We start from the raw sequence: 21454 nt of genomic DNA on the forward strand, positions 1-21454 counted from the left end.
GGAAATTGGTTAATTTGGTTGGGGAATTTAATATCTATTACATAACAAAGGATAATAAAAAATTGTTGCTTCTTATTTTTTATTTGATTTATTTATTTGACTACATCGAGGCTAATGCATACATGGCGAGGAAATCGATTGATTTCCGAACAAATTATTTGAAAATATGCATGAAAGGTCTGATCTAATTAAGCAAACACATTAATAATTCAAGAAAATTTTATTTATTATATTAATATTATATTATTTAAGAAAGTATTTGTATTTTTAACGATAGAAAATTATTTCTGAATGCTGCCGTAAAGGAAACTTTTTCTGTAGGTTAATGTGAACTTAAATTAACTAATATAGTATCTTAATTAATAATATACGCTTCTTTCAGAAGTCTTTCTAAGGGATGAACGTTGCAATTTCAATAAACATTAGGAATTAGTAAAATATTTGCAATATTTCTTATTTTAATTGATGTTATATAAATTGGTCCAGTTAAAAATGTAAATATAAAACTTCAATCAACATTTGAAAGTCTCCAAATCCATATTACATCCTTTTAAAAATGTAAAGTGACGAAATAATTATTTAAAAGTTTAGAACAATTAAAACCTTATTTTTATTAATGATTTTAAATACTAAAAAATTAAAAAAAGTTTATACTTCAAGCCAACTTCGACATAGTAAACGACTGATGTCAGTAGCATTGTTAAAGTGCTCTCCTCCTCGATTCTCATAAGAGCAAAGGAGGTTGGTAGGCAGCGCGCGGGCCGTTTTTAACAGAAAAAAGTGTTCTCTGTGAATAAAATGTCTGATTCTGCAGTTGCAACGTCCGCTTCCCCAGTGGCTGCCACGCCAGCGACAGTTGAGAAGAAAGTGGTCCAAAAAAAGGCATCTGGATCCGGAAAGGCTAAGAAAGCCACTGCGACGCCGTCACATCCGCCAACTCAGCAAATGGTGGACGCTTCTATTAAAAATTTAAAGGAACGTGGCTGTTCATCACTTCTTGCAATAAAAAAATATATCACTGCCACCTATAAATGCGACGCCCAAAAGTTAGCGCCATTCATCAAGAAGTACCTAAAATCGGCCGTGGTCAATGGAAAGCTTATCCAAACAAAGGGAAAAGGTGCATCTGGATCTTTCAAACTGTCGGCCTCCGCCAAGAAGGACAAGGATCCGAAGGCAAAGTCGAAGGTTTTGTCTGCAGAGAAAAAAGTTCAAAGCAAGAAGGTAGCCTCTAAAAAGATTGGTGTCTCCTCCAAAAAAACTGCCTCTGGGGCTGCTGACACAAAGCCCAAAGCTAAGAAGGGTGTGGCTACCAAAAAGACTGCCGAAAATAAGAAAACTGAGAAGGCAAAAGCCAAGGATGCCAAGAAAACTGGAATCGTAAAGTCGAAGAACGCCGCAACAAAGGCGAAATTGACTGCATCGAAGCCAAAGGCTGTAGTAGCGAAAGCCCCAAAGGCAAAGCCAGCGGTGTCTGCAAGACCCAAAAAGACGGTGAAGAAAGCATCGGTTTCTGCTACCGCCAAGAAGCCGAAAGCGAAGACTACGGCTGCCAAAAAGTAAATTGTGAAAAAGTACAGTATTTGGTACATGTTCGCAATCAAAACTTTAGATTTATGATTTATAGATCTGAAATTTGTTTATATAAGTCCTTTTCAGGGCTACAACGTTCTGTTGCAAGAGAAAAAAACTTTAATTTAAATAGTATTTGTGTATTAAAATGTTCTACTTATTTATTAGCTGACGTTCGCAGCAACAATAAAACGCTTCATGTCTTGCGTTGCGTTATTGAATTACATTGCATATTGGCCGCATTCAGTTTTCGTTTCCGATATTTATTTGAACAGTATCACCCATATTGCGGGTAGATACGTTTTATTGGTAAATTCATTTTCGATGATTGGTGATTGGTATATCGAAAAATGGATTTCTTTGGTATAACCCATTGTGGCCCTGAAAAGGGCCGTTTTGAATTGTTGTCCGCATTCGCAGGAGCCAATTATTTGGAGCTGGTGTACTTGGTAACAGCCTTGGTTCCCTCACTGACAGCATGCTTGGCCAACTCTCCAGGCAGAAGCAGGCGAACAGCCGTTTGGATTTCCCGACTGGTGATGGTCGAGCGCTTGTTGTAGTGAGCTAGACGAGACGCTTCGGCAGCAATTCGCTCGAAAATATCATTTACAAAGCTGTTCATTATGCTCATCGCCTTCGACGAAATTCCGGTGTCAGGATGGACCTGCTTGAGAACCTTGTAAATGTAGATGGCATAACTCTCCTTCCTCTTGCGTTTCTTTTTCTTGTCGTTCTTGGTGATGTTCTTCTGAGCCTTGCCAGCCTTCTTGGCTGCCTTTCCACTAGTTTTCGGAGGCATTGTTCACGTTACTTATATTTTCACAAACACAATTCACTTATCGTGATGTGGGCCCGAACGCGTTCACCTTTATACTTTTTTTCGAGCAGTCAATTCAGGTCTAAGTCACCCACCCCTAACTGAACGCGCCGGCAAACGGAAAAGTATAAATATTCCGCTGTCGGGGTTCGACGAGCATTCGTGTTCCGTGTGTAAAGTGAACTAAGTGAAATAAACGCAAAGCAAAATGTCTGGACGTGGAAAAGGTGGCAAAGTGAAGGGAAAGGCAAAGTCCCGCTCGAACCGTGCCGGTCTTCAATTCCCTGTGGGCCGTATTCACCGTCTGCTCCGAAAGGGCAACTACGCCGAGCGTGTTGGTGCAGGCGCTCCAGTTTACCTAGCTGCCGTAATGGAATATCTGGCCGCTGAGGTTCTCGAGTTGGCTGGCAATGCTGCTCGTGACAACAAGAAGACTAGAATTATTCCGCGTCATCTGCAACTGGCCATCCGAAACGACGAGGAGTTAAACAAGCTGCTCTCCGGCGTCACAATTGCACAAGGTGGCGTGTTGCCTAATATACAGGCTGTTCTGTTGCCCAAGAAGACCGAGAAGAAGGCCTAAACGTTTCAAAGGCTAAGCTAAAAACCTACTTGTACATAAAATCGTCAAACCGTCCTTTTCAGGACGACCAAATTATTACCAAAGAATTGGAAAAATGTTACACTTGGGAATTTTTTGTAAATAGTAAATCATAAGAAAAACTACTTAAAGATTGACATGTTATACAGTTTTTCTTCTATATGCGGTATAAACTACAATTTGCTTCTTTAAATACTCCCACACCACGATGTGATGCTTTACACGCGGTGTCTAAAACCACTTCAGTCTGTTCAAGGCCATGTTAGAAATACACATTCCGTCTGAAAGAGTACGAACGACCGACATTTATTTTTAGTTACGACCTACATATTTCTGAAGTCCCAACCAATAAAATTAAATACTTTTTGAAAATCTTCCTCCTTTTAAAAACTAAATAGTGGTCCTGAAAAGTACCGATTGCTTAATAGGGGTACAGAATTTACAGTTTTTTTAACCGCCAAATCCGTAGAGGGTGCGGCCTTGCCTCTTCAGAGCGTAGACAACATCCATGGCTGTAACAGTCTTCCTCTTGGCGTGTTCGGTGTAGGTGACGGCATCACGAATTACGTTCTCCAAGAAAACCTTCAGAACGCCACGCGTTTCCTCGTATATGAGTCCAGATATGCGCTTCACACCGCCTCGACGAGCCAAACGGCGGATAGCAGGCTTCGTGATACCTTGGATGTTATCACGCAGCACTTTGCGATGACGCTTGGCGCCACCCTTTCCCAAGCCTTTGCCTCCTTTACCACGACCAGTCATTTTTCACTGTTTTATACTATTATACACACACAATAATAGTATTTTTATACTATTATACTATTATACACACACAGCACGAAAGTCACTAAAGAACTAAATTCAACGTTTCGGCGTGCCCCTATTTATAGGTAAAACGACAAAAACCCGAGAGAGTACGAACGATATGTTCGTTTCGTTCTTCGGTCGTCAAATGAAATGGCCTCTGTTTTTCTCTCTCTCTTTCAACATCCTCGATTGCTGTATAAGTAGGTAGCAAATGCTCTGATCGTTTATTGTGTTTTTAAACGTGAAGTAGTGAAGGTGAAATTTTGTGAAACACAAATGGCTCGTACCAAGCAAACTGCACGCAAATCGACTGGTGGAAAAGCACCACGCAAACAACTGGCTACAAAGGCCGCTCGCAAGAGTGCTCCAGCCACTGGAGGTGTGAAGAAGCCCCATCGCTATCGCCCTGGAACAGTGGCCTTGCGTGAAATCCGTCGCTACCAAAAGAGCACCGAGCTTCTAATCCGCAAGCTGCCTTTCCAGCGTCTGGTGCGTGAAATCGCTCAGGACTTTAAGACGGACTTGCGATTCCAGAGCTCGGCGGTTATGGCTCTGCAGGAAGCTAGCGAAGCCTACCTAGTTGGTCTCTTCGAAGATACCAACTTGTGTGCCATTCATGCCAAGCGTGTCACCATTATGCCCAAAGACATCCAGTTAGCGCGACGCATTCGCGGCGAGCGTGCTTAAGCTGACAGGGCATCAACTTGCAGTGTAGTACTCTATAATCGGTCCTTTTCAGGACCACAAACTAGATTCAATGAGATAAAATTTTCTGTTGCGACTATTTATAAAATAAAAACAAATAAGAACAAAATTCATATTCTATTATTATTATATTAATATCTTCAATCATACGTAAAAATAGTAATTCTGCCAGAGAAAGAATCAAAATAATCTTATTTTTATTATTAAATTCAAGAAGAGGTTATTACAATAATAAATATTTTTTATTTGTTCTTGATGCTAACGTCCAGTAAAACTAGCAGTAAAAGTGTCGTGGCAAGGGACGCTGAACTTTAAACACCTAAAAAAATCTAAATTACGCGAAAGACAGTTTGGAAATAATGAAATTACATTGATGAGAGCTGTTTTATATTTTTTTCTATGTGTTAACTTAAGTTGGAAATATTATTGAAGAGGTCGTACGCGACAATTGACACTGTCCCTTCAAACGTCTGTAAAAAATAAAAGTTATCTAAAATTCAGCATGGAAATTGGTTAATTTGGTTGGGGAATTTAATATCTATTACATAACAAATGATAATAAAAAATTGTTGCTTCTTATTTTTTATTTGATTTATTTATTTGACTACATCGAGGCTAATGCATATATGGCGAGGAAATCGATTGATTTCCGAACAAATTATTTGAAAATATGCATGAAAGGTCTGATCTAATTAAGCAAACACATTAATAATTCAAGAAAATTTTATTTATTATATTAATATTATATTATTTAAGAAAGTATTTGTATTTTTAACGATAGAAAATTATTTCTGAATGCTGCCGTAAAGGAAACTTTTTCTGTAGGTTTATGTGAACTTAAATTAACTAATATAGTATCTTAATTAATAATATACGCTTCTTTCAGAAGTCTTTCTAAGGGATGAACGTTGCAATTTCAATAAACATTAGGAATTAGTAAAATATGTGCAATATTTCTTATTTTAATTGATGTTTTGTTATAAATTGGTCCAGTTAAAAATGTAAATATAAAACTTCAATCAACATTTGAAAGACTCCAAATCCATATTACATCCATTTAAAAATGTAAAGTGACGAAATAATTATTTAAAAGTTTAGAACAATTAAAACCTTATTTTTATTAATGATTTTAAATACTAAAAAATTAAAAAAAGTTTATACTTCAAGCCAACTTCGACATAGTAAACGACTGATGTCAGTAGCATTGTTAAAGTGCTCTCCTCCTCGATTCTCATAAGAGCAAAGGAGGTTGGTAGGCAGCGCGCGGGCCGTTTTTAACAGAAAAAAGTGTTCTCTGTGAATAAAATGTCTGATTCTGCAGTTGCAACGTCCGCTTCCCCAGTGGCTGCCACGCCAGCGACAGTTGAGAAGAAAGTGGTCCAAAAAAAGGCATCTGGATCCGGAAAGACTAAGAAAGCCACTGCGACGCCGTCACATCCGCCAACTCAGCAAATGGTGGACGCTTCTATTAAAAATTTAAAGGAACGTGGCGGGTCATCACTTCTTGCAATAAAAAAATATATCACTGCCACCTATAAATGCGACGCCCAAAAGTTAGCGCCATTCATCAAGAAGTACCTAAAATCGGCCGTGGTCAATGGAAAGCTTATCCAAACAAAGGGAAAAGGTGCATCTGGATCTTTCAAACTGTCGGCCTCCGCCAAGAAGGACAAGGATCCGAAGGCAAAGTCGAAGGTTTTGTCTGCAGAGAAAAAAGTTCAAAGCAAGAAGGTAGCCTCTAAAAAGATTGGTGTCTCCTCCAAAAAAACTGCCTCTGGGGCTGCTGACACAAAGCCCAAAGCTAAGAAGGGTGTGGCTACCAAAAAGACTGCCGAAAATAAGAAAACTGAGAAGGCAAAAGCCAAGGATGCCAAGAAAACTGGAATCGTAAAGTCGAAGAACGCCGCAACAAAGGCGAAATTGACTGCATCGAAGCCAAAGGCTGTAGTAGCGAAAGCCCCAAAGGCAAAGCCAGCGGTGTCTGCAAGACCCAAAAAGACGGTGAAGAAAGCATCGGTTTCTGCTACCGCCAAGAAGCCGAAAGCGAAGACTACGGCTGCCAAAAAGTAAATTGTGAAAAAGTACAGTATTTGGTACATGTTCGCAATCAAAACTTTAGATTTATGATTTATAGATCTGAAATTTGTTTATATAAGTCCTTTTCAGGGCTACAACGTTCTGTTGCAAGAGAAAAAAACTTTAATTTAAATAGTATTTGTGTATTAAAATGTTCTACTTATTTATTAGCTGACGTTCGCAGCAACAATAAAACGCTTCATGTCTTGCGTTGCGTTATTGAATTACATTGCATATTGGCCGCATTCAGTTTTCGTTTCCGATATTTATTTGAACAGTATCACCCATATTGCGGGTAGATACGTTTTATTGGTAAATTCATTTTCGATGATTGGTGATTGGTATATCGAAAAATGGATTTCTTTGGTATAACCCATTGTGGCCCTGAAAAGGGCCGTTTTGAATTGTTGTCCGCATTCGCAGGAGCCAATTATTTGGAGCTGGTGTACTTGGTAACAGCCTTGGTTCCCTCACTGACAGCATGCTTGGCCAACTCTCCAGGCAGAAGCAGGCGAACAGCCGTTTGGATTTCCCGACTGGTGATGGTCGAGCGCTTGTTGTAGTGAGCTAGACGAGACGCTTCGGCAGCAATTCGCTCGAAAATATCATTTACAAAGCTGTTCATTATGCTCATCGCCTTCGACGAAATTCCGGTGTCAGGATGGACCTGCTTGAGAACCTTGTAAATGTAGATGGCATAACTCTCCTTCCTCTTGCGTTTCTTTTTCTTGTCGTTCTTGGTGATGTTCTTCTGAGCCTTGCCAGCCTTCTTGGCTGCCTTTCCACTAGTTTTCGGAGGCATTGTTCACGTTACTTATATTTTCACAAACACAATTCACTTATCGTGATGTGGGCCCGAACGCGTTCACCTTTATACTTTTTTTCGAGCAGTCAATTCAGGTCTAAGTCACCCACCCCTAACTGAACGCGCCGGCAAACGGAAAAGTATAAATATTCCGCTGTCGGGGTTCGACGAGCATTCGTGTTCCGTGTGTAAAGTGAACTAAGTGAAATAAACGCAAAGCAAAATGTCTGGACGTGGAAAAGGTGGCAAAGTGAAGGGAAAGGCAAAGTCCCGCTCGAACCGTGCCGGTCTTCAATTCCCTGTGGGCCGTATTCACCGTCTGCTCCGAAAGGGCAACTACGCCGAGCGTGTTGGTGCAGGCGCTCCAGTTTACCTAGCTGCCGTAATGGAATATCTGGCCGCTGAGGTTCTCGAGTTGGCTGGCAATGCTGCTCGTGACAACAAGAAGACTAGAATTATTCCGCGTCATCTGCAACTGGCCATCCGAAACGACGAGGAGTTAAACAAGCTGCTCTCCGGCGTCACAATTGCACAAGGTGGCGTGTTGCCTAATATACAGGCTGTTCTGTTGCCCAAGAAGACCGAGAAGAAGGCCTAAACGTTTCAAAGGCTAAGCTAAAAACCTACTTGTACATAAAATCGTCAAACCGTCCTTTTCAGGACGACCAAATTATTACCAAAGAATTGGAAAAATGTTACACTTGGGAATTTTTTGTAAATAGTAAATCATAAGAAAAACTACTTAAAGATTGACATGTTATACAGTTTTTCTTCTATATGCGGTATAAACTACAATTTGCTTCTTTAAATACTCCCACACCACGATGTGATGCTTTACACGCGGTGTCTAAAACCACTTCAGTCTGTTCAAGGCCATGTTAGAAATACACATTCCGTCTGAAAGAGTACGAACGACCGACATTTATTTTTAGTTACGACCTACATATTTCTGAAGTCCCAACCAATAAAATTAAATACTTTTTGAAAATCTTCCTCCTTTTAAAAACTAAATAGTGGTCCTGAAAAGTACCGATTGCTTAATAGGGGTACAGAATTTACAGTTTTTTTAACCGCCAAATCCGTAGAGGGTGCGGCCTTGCCTCTTCAGAGCGTAGACAACATCCATGGCTGTAACAGTCTTCCTCTTGGCGTGTTCGGTGTAGGTGACGGCATCACGAATTACGTTCTCCAAGAAAACCTTCAGAACGCCACGCGTTTCCTCGTATATGAGTCCAGATATGCGCTTCACACCGCCTCGACGAGCCAAACGGCGGATAGCAGGCTTCGTGATACCTTGGATGTTATCACGCAGCACTTTGCGATGACGCTTGGCGCCACCCTTTCCCAAGCCTTTGCCTCCTTTACCACGACCAGTCATTTTTCACTGTTTTATACTATACTACTATACACACACAGCACGAAAGTCACTAAAGAACTAAATTCAACGTTTCGGCGTGCCCCTATTTATAGGTAAAACGACAAAAACCCGAGAGAGTACGAACGATATGTTCGTTTCGTTCTTCGGTCGTCAAATGAAATGGCCTCTGTTTTTCTCTCTCTCTTTCAACATCCTCGATTGCTATATAAGTAGGTAGCAAATGCTCTGATCGTTTATTGTGTTTTTAAACGTGAAGTAGTGAAGGTGAAATTTTGTGAAACACAAATGGCTCGTACCAAGCAAACTGCACGCAAATCGACTGGTGGAAAAGCACCACGCAAACAACTGGCTACAAAGGCCGCTCGCAAGAGTGCTCCAGCCACTGGAGGTGTGAAGAAGCCCCATCGCTATCGCCCTGTAAACAGTGGCCTTGCGTGAAATCCGTCGCTACCAAAAGAGCACCGAGCTTCTAATCCGCAAGCTGCCTTTCCAGCGTCTGGTGCGTGAAATCGCTCAGGACTTTAAGACGGACTTGCGATTCCAGAGCTCGGCGGTTATGGCTCTGCAGGAAGCTAGCGAAGCCTACCTAGTTGGTCTCTTCGAAGATACCAACTTGTGTGCCATTCATGCCAAGCGTGTCACCATTATGCCCAAAGACATCCAGTTAGCGCGACGCATTCGCGGCGAGCGTGCTTAAGCTGACAGGGCATCAACTTGCAGTGTAGTACTCTATTCGGTCCTTTTCAGGACCACAAACTAGATTCAATGAGATAAAATTTTCTGTTGCGACTATTTATAAAATAAAAACAAATAAGAACAAAATTCATATTCTATTATTATTATATTAATATCTTCAATCATACGTAAAAATAGTAATTCTGCCAGAGAAAGAATCAAAATAATCTTATTTTTATTATTAAATTCAAGAAGAGGTTATTACAATAATAAATATTTTTTATTTGTTCTTGATGCTAACGTCCAGTAAAACTAGCAGTAAAAGTGTCGTGGCAAGGGACGCTGAACTTTAAACACCTAAAAAAATCTAAATTACGCGAAAGACAGTTTGGAAATAATGAAATTACATTGATGAGAGCAATATTTATAAAATAACAGAAAATAATAAAATAAAATGAGCTGTTTTATATTTTTTTCTATGTGTTAACTTAAGTTGGAAATATTATTGAAGAGGTCGTACGCGACAATTGACACTGTCCCTTCAAACGTCTGTAAAAAATAAAAGTTATCTAAAATTCAGCATGGAAATTGGTTAATTTGGTTGGGGAATTTAATATCTATTACATAACAAATGATAATAAAAAATTGTTGCTTCTTATTTTTTATTTGATTTATTTATTTGACTACATCGAGGCTAATGCATATATGGCGAGGAAATCGATTGATTTCCGAACAAATTATTTGAAAATATGCATGAAAGGTCTGATCTAATTAAGCAAACACATTAATAATTCAAGAAAATTTTATTTATTATATTAATATTATATTATTTAAGAAAGTATTTGTATTTTTAACGATAGAAAATTATTTCTGAATGCTGCCGTAAAGGAAACTTTTTCTGTAGGTTTATGTGAACTTAAATTAACTAATATAGTATCTTAATTAATAATATACGCTTCTTTCAGAAGTCTTTCTAAGGGATGAACGTTGCAATTTCAATAAACATTAGGAATTAGTAAAATATGTGCAATATTTCTTATTTTAATTGATGTTTTGTTATAAATTGGTCCAGTTAAAAATGTAAATATAAAACTTCAATCAACATTTGAAAGACTCCAAATCCATATTACATCCATTTAAAAATGTAAAGTGACGAAATAATTATTTAAAAGTTTAGAACAATTAAAACCTTATTTTTATTAATGATTTTAAATACTAAAAAATTAAAAAAAGTTTATACTTCAAGCCAACTTCGACATAGTAAACGACTGATGTCAGTAGCATTGTTAAAGTGCTCTCCTCCTCGATTCTCATAAGAGCAAAGGAGGTTGGTAGGCAGCGCGCGGGCCGTTTTTAACAGAAAAAAGTGTTCTCTGTGAATAAAATGTCTGATTCTGCAGTTGCAACGTCCGCTTCCCCAGTGGCTGCCACGCCAGCGACAGTTGAGAAGAAAGTGGTCCAAAAAAAGGCATCTGGATCCGGAAAGACTAAGAAAGCCACTGCGACGCCGTCACATCCGCCAACTCAGCAAATGGTGGACGCTTCTATTAAAAATTTAAAGGAACGTGGCGGGTCATCACTTCTTGCAATAAAAAAATATATCACTGCCACCTATAAATGCGACGCCCAAAAGTTAGCGCCATTCATCAAGAAGTACCTAAAATCGGCCGTGGTCAATGGAAAGCTTATCCAAACAAAGGGAAAAGGTGCATCTGGATCTTTCAAACTGTCGGCCTCCGCCAAGAAGGACAAGGATCCGAAGGCAAAGTCGAAGGTTTTGTCTGCAGAGAAAAAAGTTCAAAGCAAGAAGGTAGCCTCTAAAAAGATTGGTGTAGTATATAAGAACATAATAATAATAATAATAATAATAATGATAATAATATTAATAATAATTATAATATGAATCATAATAATAAGTCAACTAATAAGTAAACTTAGGACCACCCTAATTCCTTAGGACCACCCTAGTAGATCCTTAAGTACACCCTAATCCTAAATATGCGAATTCAGCATGTACGCCTTTAGGGGTCGCACTCGACTCCCATTGGTTATCGAGTATGAACTTCATACATACATATTGCAGAATTTGCTAGTGTCAGCACTTGGCTGTCACAAGAGATCTGCCTGTAGACCACACTAAGATCAGTTATAAATCAGGAATAGATCAGGAATGTACACTTGCTGAATAAAAACCAAATAAAGATAAAATGACCGATTGCGTTTTGAAACTTAATTAACTACATCAGAAGTATTGGAATTCTAATTAACTACATGGCGACCGTGACAAAGGATCGTTATAAGTGGTAGCAGAAGCTAAAGGAAACCGCTTGTGATAATTTTCAACTTCCATCAACAAGCACTGAACGTGAGAGGATCAGCATGCCCGGAATTCGATGCTTATCCACCAAGACGGCGGCAATTGTGAAGAAAAAAAAAAAAAAAGCGATCTGAGTGAGTAGAGCGTTAGTGTGATGGGAAAAACACAGGGGCGGAGTTCGAAATAATGTAAAAAAGAGAATAGCGCACATAAAGTGGCTATTATATACGAACACTCCACCACCCCAATGGTCGAAAGCTCAAAAACTACAAGCTGAGCTAGACCACTGTGTCGAATATCTTAAGAAAAAAATCCCCACCACACCCGCTCACTCAGAAAAACAAATAAAATCGTTAATAATTAACAAAACTCCAACTCCCAATCCGAAAAGCCTGTCTGTTTTTAAGAAAAGCTGCCCGAACGACTGCGAGGGACCACTGTTCACACCACATTGTGAACATACGTGCAGACATTGCAGCCCATAACCCCTAAATGAGGAAATCATCATCAACGTGGTGAGCAGCCCGCTAACTACGTCATCGAAGGAGTGTCAGCGTGCCAACCCCGGCGACGTCCAGCTGATGCAAGGAGGGTCAGAGCGAAGCAAGTAGGAGCTGAAAAATAAAATATTTTTTTTTGTTGCCCTGCGTGGCACACCACCCTCGATGCACTGCGCTGCATATTAATATTACACAAAATATTGTAACATTGAGCGGAACTTTTTCTGCCCGATGAGAAGAATGGCCCGTAAAGCCATACACCAATTAGGTAGAAAAATGTAACTATATTGAAAAAAAAAAAATCAAAACAACATATTTTTAAAGTAAAATAAACCAAAACCCAAAAATAAAAAAAATAAAAAAAAAAATATACAAAAATGGGTTGGTTTGGATCTGACGATAGTCAGACAAAAGATAATGCGGCCAATGTGGTCAATAACTTAAAAATTGACCATACAGAAGACATTCAGTCACTGTGGTTACTCCTTTTGATCTTGACGATCGTAACAGTCGCTCAGTTTATATTAACGCTATATGTTAAGCATAACAAGCTAATAAAGAAGCGTTATATAGGCAAAGCAGAGAATAGTTTGGATAAAATTTAAAAAAAAAAAACACCCAAAATGTATTTTGAATTAAGATGATCTAAAATTTTTATTTTTAATATCAGAAAACTAGAATGAAAAAAAAAAAAAGATTATTGAAGAAACCTTTTTAGGAGAGGCCACAATTTATAAAGTTCGATTGCACAGATAAATCCATATTATTCTTTAAATGGACTAAAAAAAAGTTGTTCGACTTGAACGGACGCGCATTTCGTGGGAATTTAACTTGGTGATAATTTAAAGGCGAAGACGGTACAGTGAAGCAACATCAAGATGGACTGCGGCACATCTATGGTCAAATACATCCTCTTCATATTCAACACCATTGTGTCGATTATCGGAATCTTGAGCATTGTTTATGGCGTGCTGATTCTGAAAAGCATCGGTCCAATCGAAGTTAATGGACAAGTGGGCTTCCCGCCACAGGCTCTCATGCCGATCATTCTTATCAGCTTGGGCTCGATTGTGGTCTTCATTTCATTCCTGGGATGCTGCGGTGCCATTCGCGAATCCGTGTGCATGACCATGAGCTATGCCGTCTTCTTGTTGATCCTGCTGATCCTGCAGCTGACGCTCGTTATTCTGCTGTTTACCAATAAGGAGAAGTTTGAGAACGCAATGGGAAACGTTATCGAGAATGCATGGATGGCAGACACTACTCATAAGGATGGTGTCTTCGATACCATTCAGAAATCGTTGCACTGCTGCGGATCAAGCTCTGCTCTGGACTATGTTGCCAAGGGAGAACTGCTGCCCTCAAGTTGTTGCAGCGGCTCGTGCCTGAACCCGGCCAACTACTACCCGGGATGCCGTGGAAAGTTCATCAAATTAATGACCGCTGGATCTGAGAACGCTAAATATGTGGGCATCGGCCTCATCGGAGTGGAGCTGATCGGCTTCATCTTTGCCTGTTGCCTGGCCAACAATGTGCGTAACTACAAGCGCCGGAACGCCTACTAAGCAATAGATGCATCCATCAACCACATCTAGAGGCACACTCACATCCGGTAGCACACACTCCTCACATTCTCATTAACTTTACAGTCGTTGAACGCACTTACACAAAGGGATACAATAACACCTTGATATAAGCCATTTAAGTGGATATTTGTTACGGAAAAAAAAAAGAAGAAGAAGCTTAGTTTAAGGCGATATGAAACGCTTACATTTTTGATATCCTATGTATTTCTGGTAAAATTAGTTTTGTACCTAACGATCGAACGAGCAGACAAAGCTATTTCCAAAGCCTTTGTACAAACGTTTTACTTATTAAACCGAATCCCCACAAATTAACAACATAAACACGTTAATAATGATATATTTGTTTCAACAAGATCTACAACAAGACAGAAAAATACCTGCGCAGGTGAAAAATTGCATGAACCAAATGAGAAAGAAAATATAAAAATGCCCAATATCTATCAGGTAATCAATAACATTGATGCCAAAAAATATGTTATACTCAAAATAGACAAGCATAAGTGTTTGTTGAAAAGAGGAAAACACATTATAACACGTTTTGATATGACTAATTTTTATTCTAATGAAATAATCGATTTAGATCAATTCTTTCAAAGGCTTAATGAAGAAGCAAGAATAAATAGCATCATTCAAACACAATTGTCACCAAGTGAACAAATCTTCGAATTTGTCACTATAAAGAATTTTAAAGAAAAGGGCAATAAAATACTAAAAAACTTAAAAATAGCGCTATTAAACAAGGTGACTAAGATAGATAAAAATGATAAGGTTCAAATAAAAGCAATACTGTCTAAATATCATGATGATCCATCAGAAGGAGGCCATTCAGGAATTTCTAGAACCCAGAGGAAAATAAAAAATTATTATTATTGGCCACAAATGACGAAGGCAATAAGTAAATATGTTAAAACATGTTTAAAATGTCAACAAGCCAAGACTACAAAACATACTAAAACACCTTTGACGATAACAGAAACGCCAGCAACAGCATTTGATATAGTTTTGATAGATACCATTGGTCCACTGCCAAGATCAGAAAATGGAAATGAGTATGCTGTTACTATCATTTGCGATTTAACAAAATATTTGGTAACGGTACCTATTCCAAATAAAAGTGCAAAATCAGTTGCTAAGGCTATATTCGAAAATTTTATTCTAAAGTACGGTCCAATGAAAACAATCATAACGGACATGGGAACGGAATATAAAAACCAAATTATAGACGACCTATGCAAATATATGAAGATAAAAAACATTACTTCAACAGCACACCATCACCAGACATTAGGAACAATAGAACGAAGTCACAGAACTTTCAACGAGTATGTTCGCTCATATATATCTGTTGACAAAACCGATTGGGATATATGGATACAATATTTTACTTATTGTTTCAATACAACACCATCGGTAGTTCATGAATATTGTCCATATGAATTAGTATTTGGAAGATTACCCAGACAGTTCATAGATTTTAACAGGATAGACAGAATAGATCCTATTTACAACATGGATGACTATTCAAAGGAAGTTAAGCTACGATTAGAAATAGCATATAGAAGAGCTAAAAATATGTTAGACAAGGCAAAAGCCGATAGAAAGATAAAATATGATAGAAATATTAGTAACTTTGAATTAAAGATAGGAGATAAGATATTACTTAAAAACGAAACGGGTCATAAACTTGACAATAATTATTTAGGACCATATTTAGTTTCAGAAATAGGAGATAATGACAACATTACAATTATAGGAAATAAAAATAAAAAACAGATAGTCCATAAAGATAGGTTAAAAATTTTTAATTCATAATACATTTTGTTTGGTTGGCCAACCACAAATAAAAAACTAATAAAAACATTATAATAAAAAACTTTTACTTTGCAAAATAAAATGAAAATATATATATTTTCTTTTAATATCTCTTTAATCATTCATTTCAAATATTAATATACATATTACAAAAAAAAAAAATTTATTATTATTATATACTTGAAAATAACTTCATGTTATTACGTTATTTTTCAAAAGGAGGGAGATGTAGTATATAAGAACATAATAATAATAATAATAATAATAATGATAATAATATTAATAATAATTATAATATGAATCATAATAATAAGTCAACTAATAAGTAAACTTAGGACCACCCTAATTCCTTAGGACCACCCTAGTAGATCCTTAAGTACACCCTAATCCTAAATATGCGAATTCAGCATGTACGCCTTTAGGGGTCGCACTCGACTCCCATTGGTTATCGAGTATGAACTTCATACATACATATTGCAGAATTTGCTAGTGTCAGCACTTGGCTGTCACAAGAGATCTGCCTGTAGACCACACTAAGATCAGTTATAAATCAGGAATAGATCAGGAATGTACACTTGCTGAATAAAAACCAAATAAAGATAAAATGACCGATTGCGTTTTGAAACTTAATTAACTACATCAGAAGTATTGGAATTCTAATTAACTACATTGGTGTCTCCTCCAAAAAAACTGCCTCTGGGGCTGCTGACACAAAGCCCAAAGCTAAGAAGGGTGTGGCTACCAAAAAGACTGCCGAAAATAAGAAAACTGAGAAGGCAAAAGCCAAGGATGCCAAGAAAACTGGAATCGTAAAGTCGAAGAACGCCGCAACAAAGGCGAAATTGACTGCATCGAAGCCAAAGGCTGTAGTAGCGAAAGCCCCAAAGGCAAAGCCAGCGGTGTCTGCAAGACCCAAAAAGACGGTGAAGAAAGCATCGGTTTCTGCTACCGCCAAGAAGCCGAAAGCGAAGACTACGGCTGCCAAAAAGTAAATTGTGAAAAAGTACAGTATTTGGTACATGTTCGCAATCAAAACTTTAGATTTATGATTTATAGATCTGAAATTTGTTTATATAAGTCCTTTTCAGGGCTACAACGTTCTGTTGCAAGAGAAAAAAACTTTAATTTAAATAGTATTTGTGTATTAAAATGTTCTACTTATTTATTAGCTGACGTTCGCAGCAACAATAAAACGCTTCATGTCTTGCGTTGCGTTATTGAATTACATTGCATATTGGCCGCATTCAGTTTTCGTTTCCGATATTTATTTGAACAGTATCACCCATATTGCGGGTAGATACGTTTTATTGGTAAATTCATTTTCGATGATTGGTGATTGGTATATCGAAAAATGGATTTCTTTGGTATAACCCATTGTGGCCCTGAAAAGGGCCGTTTTGAATTGTTGTCCGCATTCGCAGGAGCCAATTATTTGGAGCTGGTGTACTTGGTAACAGCCTTGGTTCCCTCACTGACAGCATGCTTGGCCAACTCTCCAGGCAGAAGCAGGCGAACAGCCGTTTGGATTTCCCGACTGGTGATGGTCGAGCGCTTGTTGTAGTGAGCTAGACGAGACGCTTCGGCAGCAATTCGCTCGAAAATATCATTTACAAAGCTGTTCATTATGCTCATCGCCTTCGACGAAATTCCGGTGTCAGGATGGACCTGCTTGAGAACCTTGTAAATGTAGATGGCATAACTCTCCTTCCTCTTGCGTTTCTTTTTCTTGTCGTTCTTGGTGATGTTCTTCTGAGCCTTGCCAGCCTTCTTGGCTGCCTTTCCACTAGTTTTCGGAGGCATTGTTCACGTTACTTATATTTTCACAAACACAATTCACTTATCGTGATGTGGGCCCGAACGCGTTCACCTTTATACTTTTTTTCGAGCAGTCAATTCAGGTCTAAGTCACCCACCCCTAACTGAACGCGCCGGCAAACGGAAAAGTATAAATATTCCGCTGTCGGGGTTCGACGAGCATTCGTGTTCCGTGTGTAAAGTGAACTAAGTGAAATAAACGCAAAGCAAAATGTCTGGACGTGGAAAAGGTGGCAAAGTGAAGGGAAAGGCAAAGTCCCGCTCGAACCGTGCCGGTCTTCAATTCCCTGTGGGCCGTATTCACCGTCTGCTCCGAAAGGGCAACTACGCCGAGCGTGTTGGTGCAGGCGCTCCAGTTTACCTAGCTGCCGTAATGGAATATCTGGCCGCTGAGGTTCTCGAGTTGGCTGGCAATGCTGCTCGTGACAACAAGAAGACTAGAATTATTCCGCGTCATCTGCAACTGGCCATCCGAAACGACGAGGAGTTAAACAAGCTGCTCTCCGGCGTCACAATTGCACAAGGTGGCGTGTTGCCTAATATACAGGCTGTTCTGTTGCCCAAGAAGACCGAGAAGAAGGCCTAAACGTTTCAAAGGCTAAGCTAAAAACCTACTTGTACATAAAATCGTCAAACCGTCCTTTTCAGGACGACCAAATTATTACCAAAGAATTGGAAAAATTTTACACTTGGGAATTTTTTGTAAATAGTAAATCATAAGAAAAACTACTTAAAGATTGACATGTTGTACAGTTTTTCTTCTATATGCGGTATAAACTACAATTTGCTTCTTTAAATACTCCCACACCACGATGTGATGCTTTACACGCGGTGTCTGAAACCACTTCAGTCTGTTCAAGGCCATGTTAGAAATACACATTCCGTCTGAAAGAGTACGAACGACCGACATTTATTTTTAGTTACGACCTACATATTTCTGAAGTCCCAACCAATAAAATTAAATACTTTTTGAAAATCTTCCTCCTTTTAAAAACTAAATAGTGGTCCTGAAAAGTACCGATTGCTTAATAGGGGTACAGAATTTACAGTTTTTTTAACCGCCAAATCCGTAGAGGGTGCGGCCTTGCCTCTTCAGAGCGTAGACAACATCCATGGCTGTAACAGTCTTCCTCTTGGCGTGTTCGGTGTAGGTGACGGCATCACGAATTACGTTCTCCAAGAAAACCTTCAGAACGCCACGCGTTTCCTCGTATATGAGTCCAGATATGCGCTTCACACCGCCTCGACGAGCCAAACGGCGGATAGCAGGCTTCGTGATACCTTGGATGTTATCACGCAGCACTTTGCGATGACGCTTGGCGCCACCCTTTCCCAAGCCTTTGCCTCCTTTACCACGACCAGTCATTTTTCACTGTTTTATACTATTATACACACACAGCACGAAAGTCACTAAAGAACTAAATTCAACGTTTCGGCGTGCCCCTATTTATAGGTAAAACGACAAAAACCCGAGAGAGTACGAACGATATGTTCGTTTCGTTCTTCGGTCGTCAAATGAAATGGCCTCTGTTTTTCTCTCTCTCTTTCAACATCCTCGATTGCTATATAAGTAGGTAGCAAATGCTCTGATCGTTTATTGTGTTTTTAAACGTGAAGTAGTGAAGGTGAAATTTTGTGAAACACAAATGGCTCGTACCAAGCAAACTGCACGCAAATCGACTGGTGGAAAAGCACCACGCAAACAACTGGCTACAAAGGCCGCTCGCAAGAGTGCTCCAGCCACTGGAGGTGTGAAGAAGCCCCATCGCTATCGCCCTGTAAACAGTGGCCTTGCGTGAAATCCGTCGCTACCAAAAGAGCACCGAGCTTCTAATCCGCAAGCTGCCTTTCCAGCGTCTGGTGCGTGAAATCGCTCAGGACTTTAAGACGGACTTGCGATTCCAGAGCTCGGCGGTTATGGCTCTGCAGGAAGCTAGCGAAGCCTACCTAGTTGGTCTCTTCGAAGATACCAACTTGTGTGCCATTCATGCCAAGCGTGTCACCATTATGCCCAAAGACATCCAGTTAGCGCGACGCATTCGCGGCGAGCGTGCTTAAGCTGACAGGGCATCAACTTGCAGTGTAGTACTCTATAATCGGTCCTTTTCAGGACCACAAACTAGATTCAATGAGATAAAATTTTCTGTTGCGACTATTTATATAATAAAAACAAATAAGAACAAAATTCATATTCTATTATTATTATATTAATATCTTCAATCATACGTAAAAATAGTAATTCTGCCAGAAAAAGAATCAAAATAATCTTATTTTTATTATTAAATTCAAGAAGAGGTTATTACTATAATAAATATTTTTTATTTGTTCTTGATGCTAACGTCCAGTAAAACTAGCAGTAAAAGTGTCGTGGCAAGGGACGCTGAACTTTAAACACCTAAAAAAATCTAAATTACGCGAAAGACAGTTTGGAAATAATGAAATTACATTGATGAGAGCAATATTTATAAAATAACAGAAAATAATAAAATAAAATGAGCTGTTTTATATTTTTTTCTATGTGTTAACTTAAGTTGGAAATATTATTGAAGAGGTCGTACGCGACAATTGACACTGTCCCTTCAAACGTCTGTAAAAAATAAAAGTTATCTAAAATTCAGCATGGAAATTGGTTAATTTGGTTGGGGAATTTAATATCTATTACATAACAAATGATAATAAAAAATTGTTGCTTCTTATTTTTTATTTGATTTATTTATTTGACTACATCGAGGCTAATGCATATATGGCGAGGAAATCGATTGATTTCCGAACAAATTATTTGAAAATATGCATGAAAGGTCTGATCTAATTAAGCAAACACATTAATAATTCAAGAAAATTTTATTTATTATATTAATATTATATTATTTAAGAAAGTATTTGTATTTTTAACGATAGAAAATTATTTCTGAATGCTGCCGTAAAGGAAACTTTTTCTGTAGGTTTATGTGAACTTAAATTAACTAATATAGTATCTTAATTAATAATATACGCTTCTTTCAGAAGTCTTTCTAAGGGATGAACGTTGCAATTTCAATAAACATTAGGAATTAGTAAAATATGTGCAATATTTCTTATTTTAATTGATGTTTTGTTATAAATTGGTCCAGTTAAAAATGTAAATATAAAACTTCAATCAACATTTGAAAGACTCCAAATCCATATTACATCCATTTAAAAATGTAAAGTGACGAAATAATTATTTAAAAGTTTAGAACAATTAAAACCTTATTTTTATTAATGATTTTAAATACTAAAAAATTAAAAAAAGTTTATACTTCAAGCCAACTTCGACATAGTAAACGACTGATGTCAGTAGCATTGTTAAAGTGCTCTCCTCCTCGATTCTCATAAGAGCAAAGGAGGTTGGTAGGCAGCGCGCGGGCCGTTTTTAACAGAAAAAAGTGTTCTCTGTGAATAAAATGTCTGATTCTGCAGTTGCAACGTCCGCTTCCCCAGTGGCTGCCACGCCAGCGACAGTTGAGAAGAAAGTGGTCCAAAAAAAGGCATCTGGATCCGGAAAGACTAAGAAAGCCACCGCGACGCCGTCACATCCGCCAACTCAGCAAATGGTGGACGCTTCTATTAAAAATTTAAAGGAACGTGGCGGGTCATCACTTCTTGCAATAAAAAAATATATCACTGCCACCTATAAATGCGACGCCCAAAAGTTAGCGCCATTCATCAAGAAGTACCTAAAATCGGCCGTGGTCAATGGAAAGCTTATCCAAACAAAGGGAAAAGGTGCATCTGGATCTTTCAAACTGTCGGCCTCCGCCAAGAAGGACAAGGATCCGAAGGCAAAGTCGAAGGTTTTGTCTGCAGAGAAAAAAGTTCAAAGCAAGAAGGTAGCCTCTAAAAAGATTGGTGTCTCCTCCAAAAAAACTGCCTCTGGGGCTGCTGGCACAAAGCCCAAAGCTAAGAAGGGTGTGGCTACCAAAAAGACTGCCGAAAATAAGAAAACTGAGAAGGCAAAAGCCAAGGATGC

General features: G+C 38.6%; 1 protein-coding gene across 1 annotated transcript; it reads left to right on the forward strand.

Annotated features, from left to right (window-relative positions):
• Window positions 1–13030: 13030 nt before the first annotated feature.
• Window positions 13031–13944, forward strand: LOC116803565 (23 kDa integral membrane protein-like). Its single transcript, XM_032727378.1, has one exon. It carries the CDS (start codon window positions 13132–13134, stop codon window positions 13816–13818), a length of 687 nt encoding a protein of 228 aa, XP_032583269.1. The 5' UTR covers window positions 13031–13131; the 3' UTR covers window positions 13819–13944.
• The last annotated feature ends 7510 nt before the right edge of the window (window positions 13945–21454 follow it).

Source organism: Drosophila sechellia, chromosome 2L (assembly GCF_004382195.2).
Source record: "Drosophila sechellia strain sech25 chromosome 2L, ASM438219v1, whole genome shotgun sequence".
Lineage (NCBI taxonomy): Eukaryota > Metazoa > Arthropoda > Insecta > Diptera > Drosophilidae > Drosophila > Drosophila sechellia.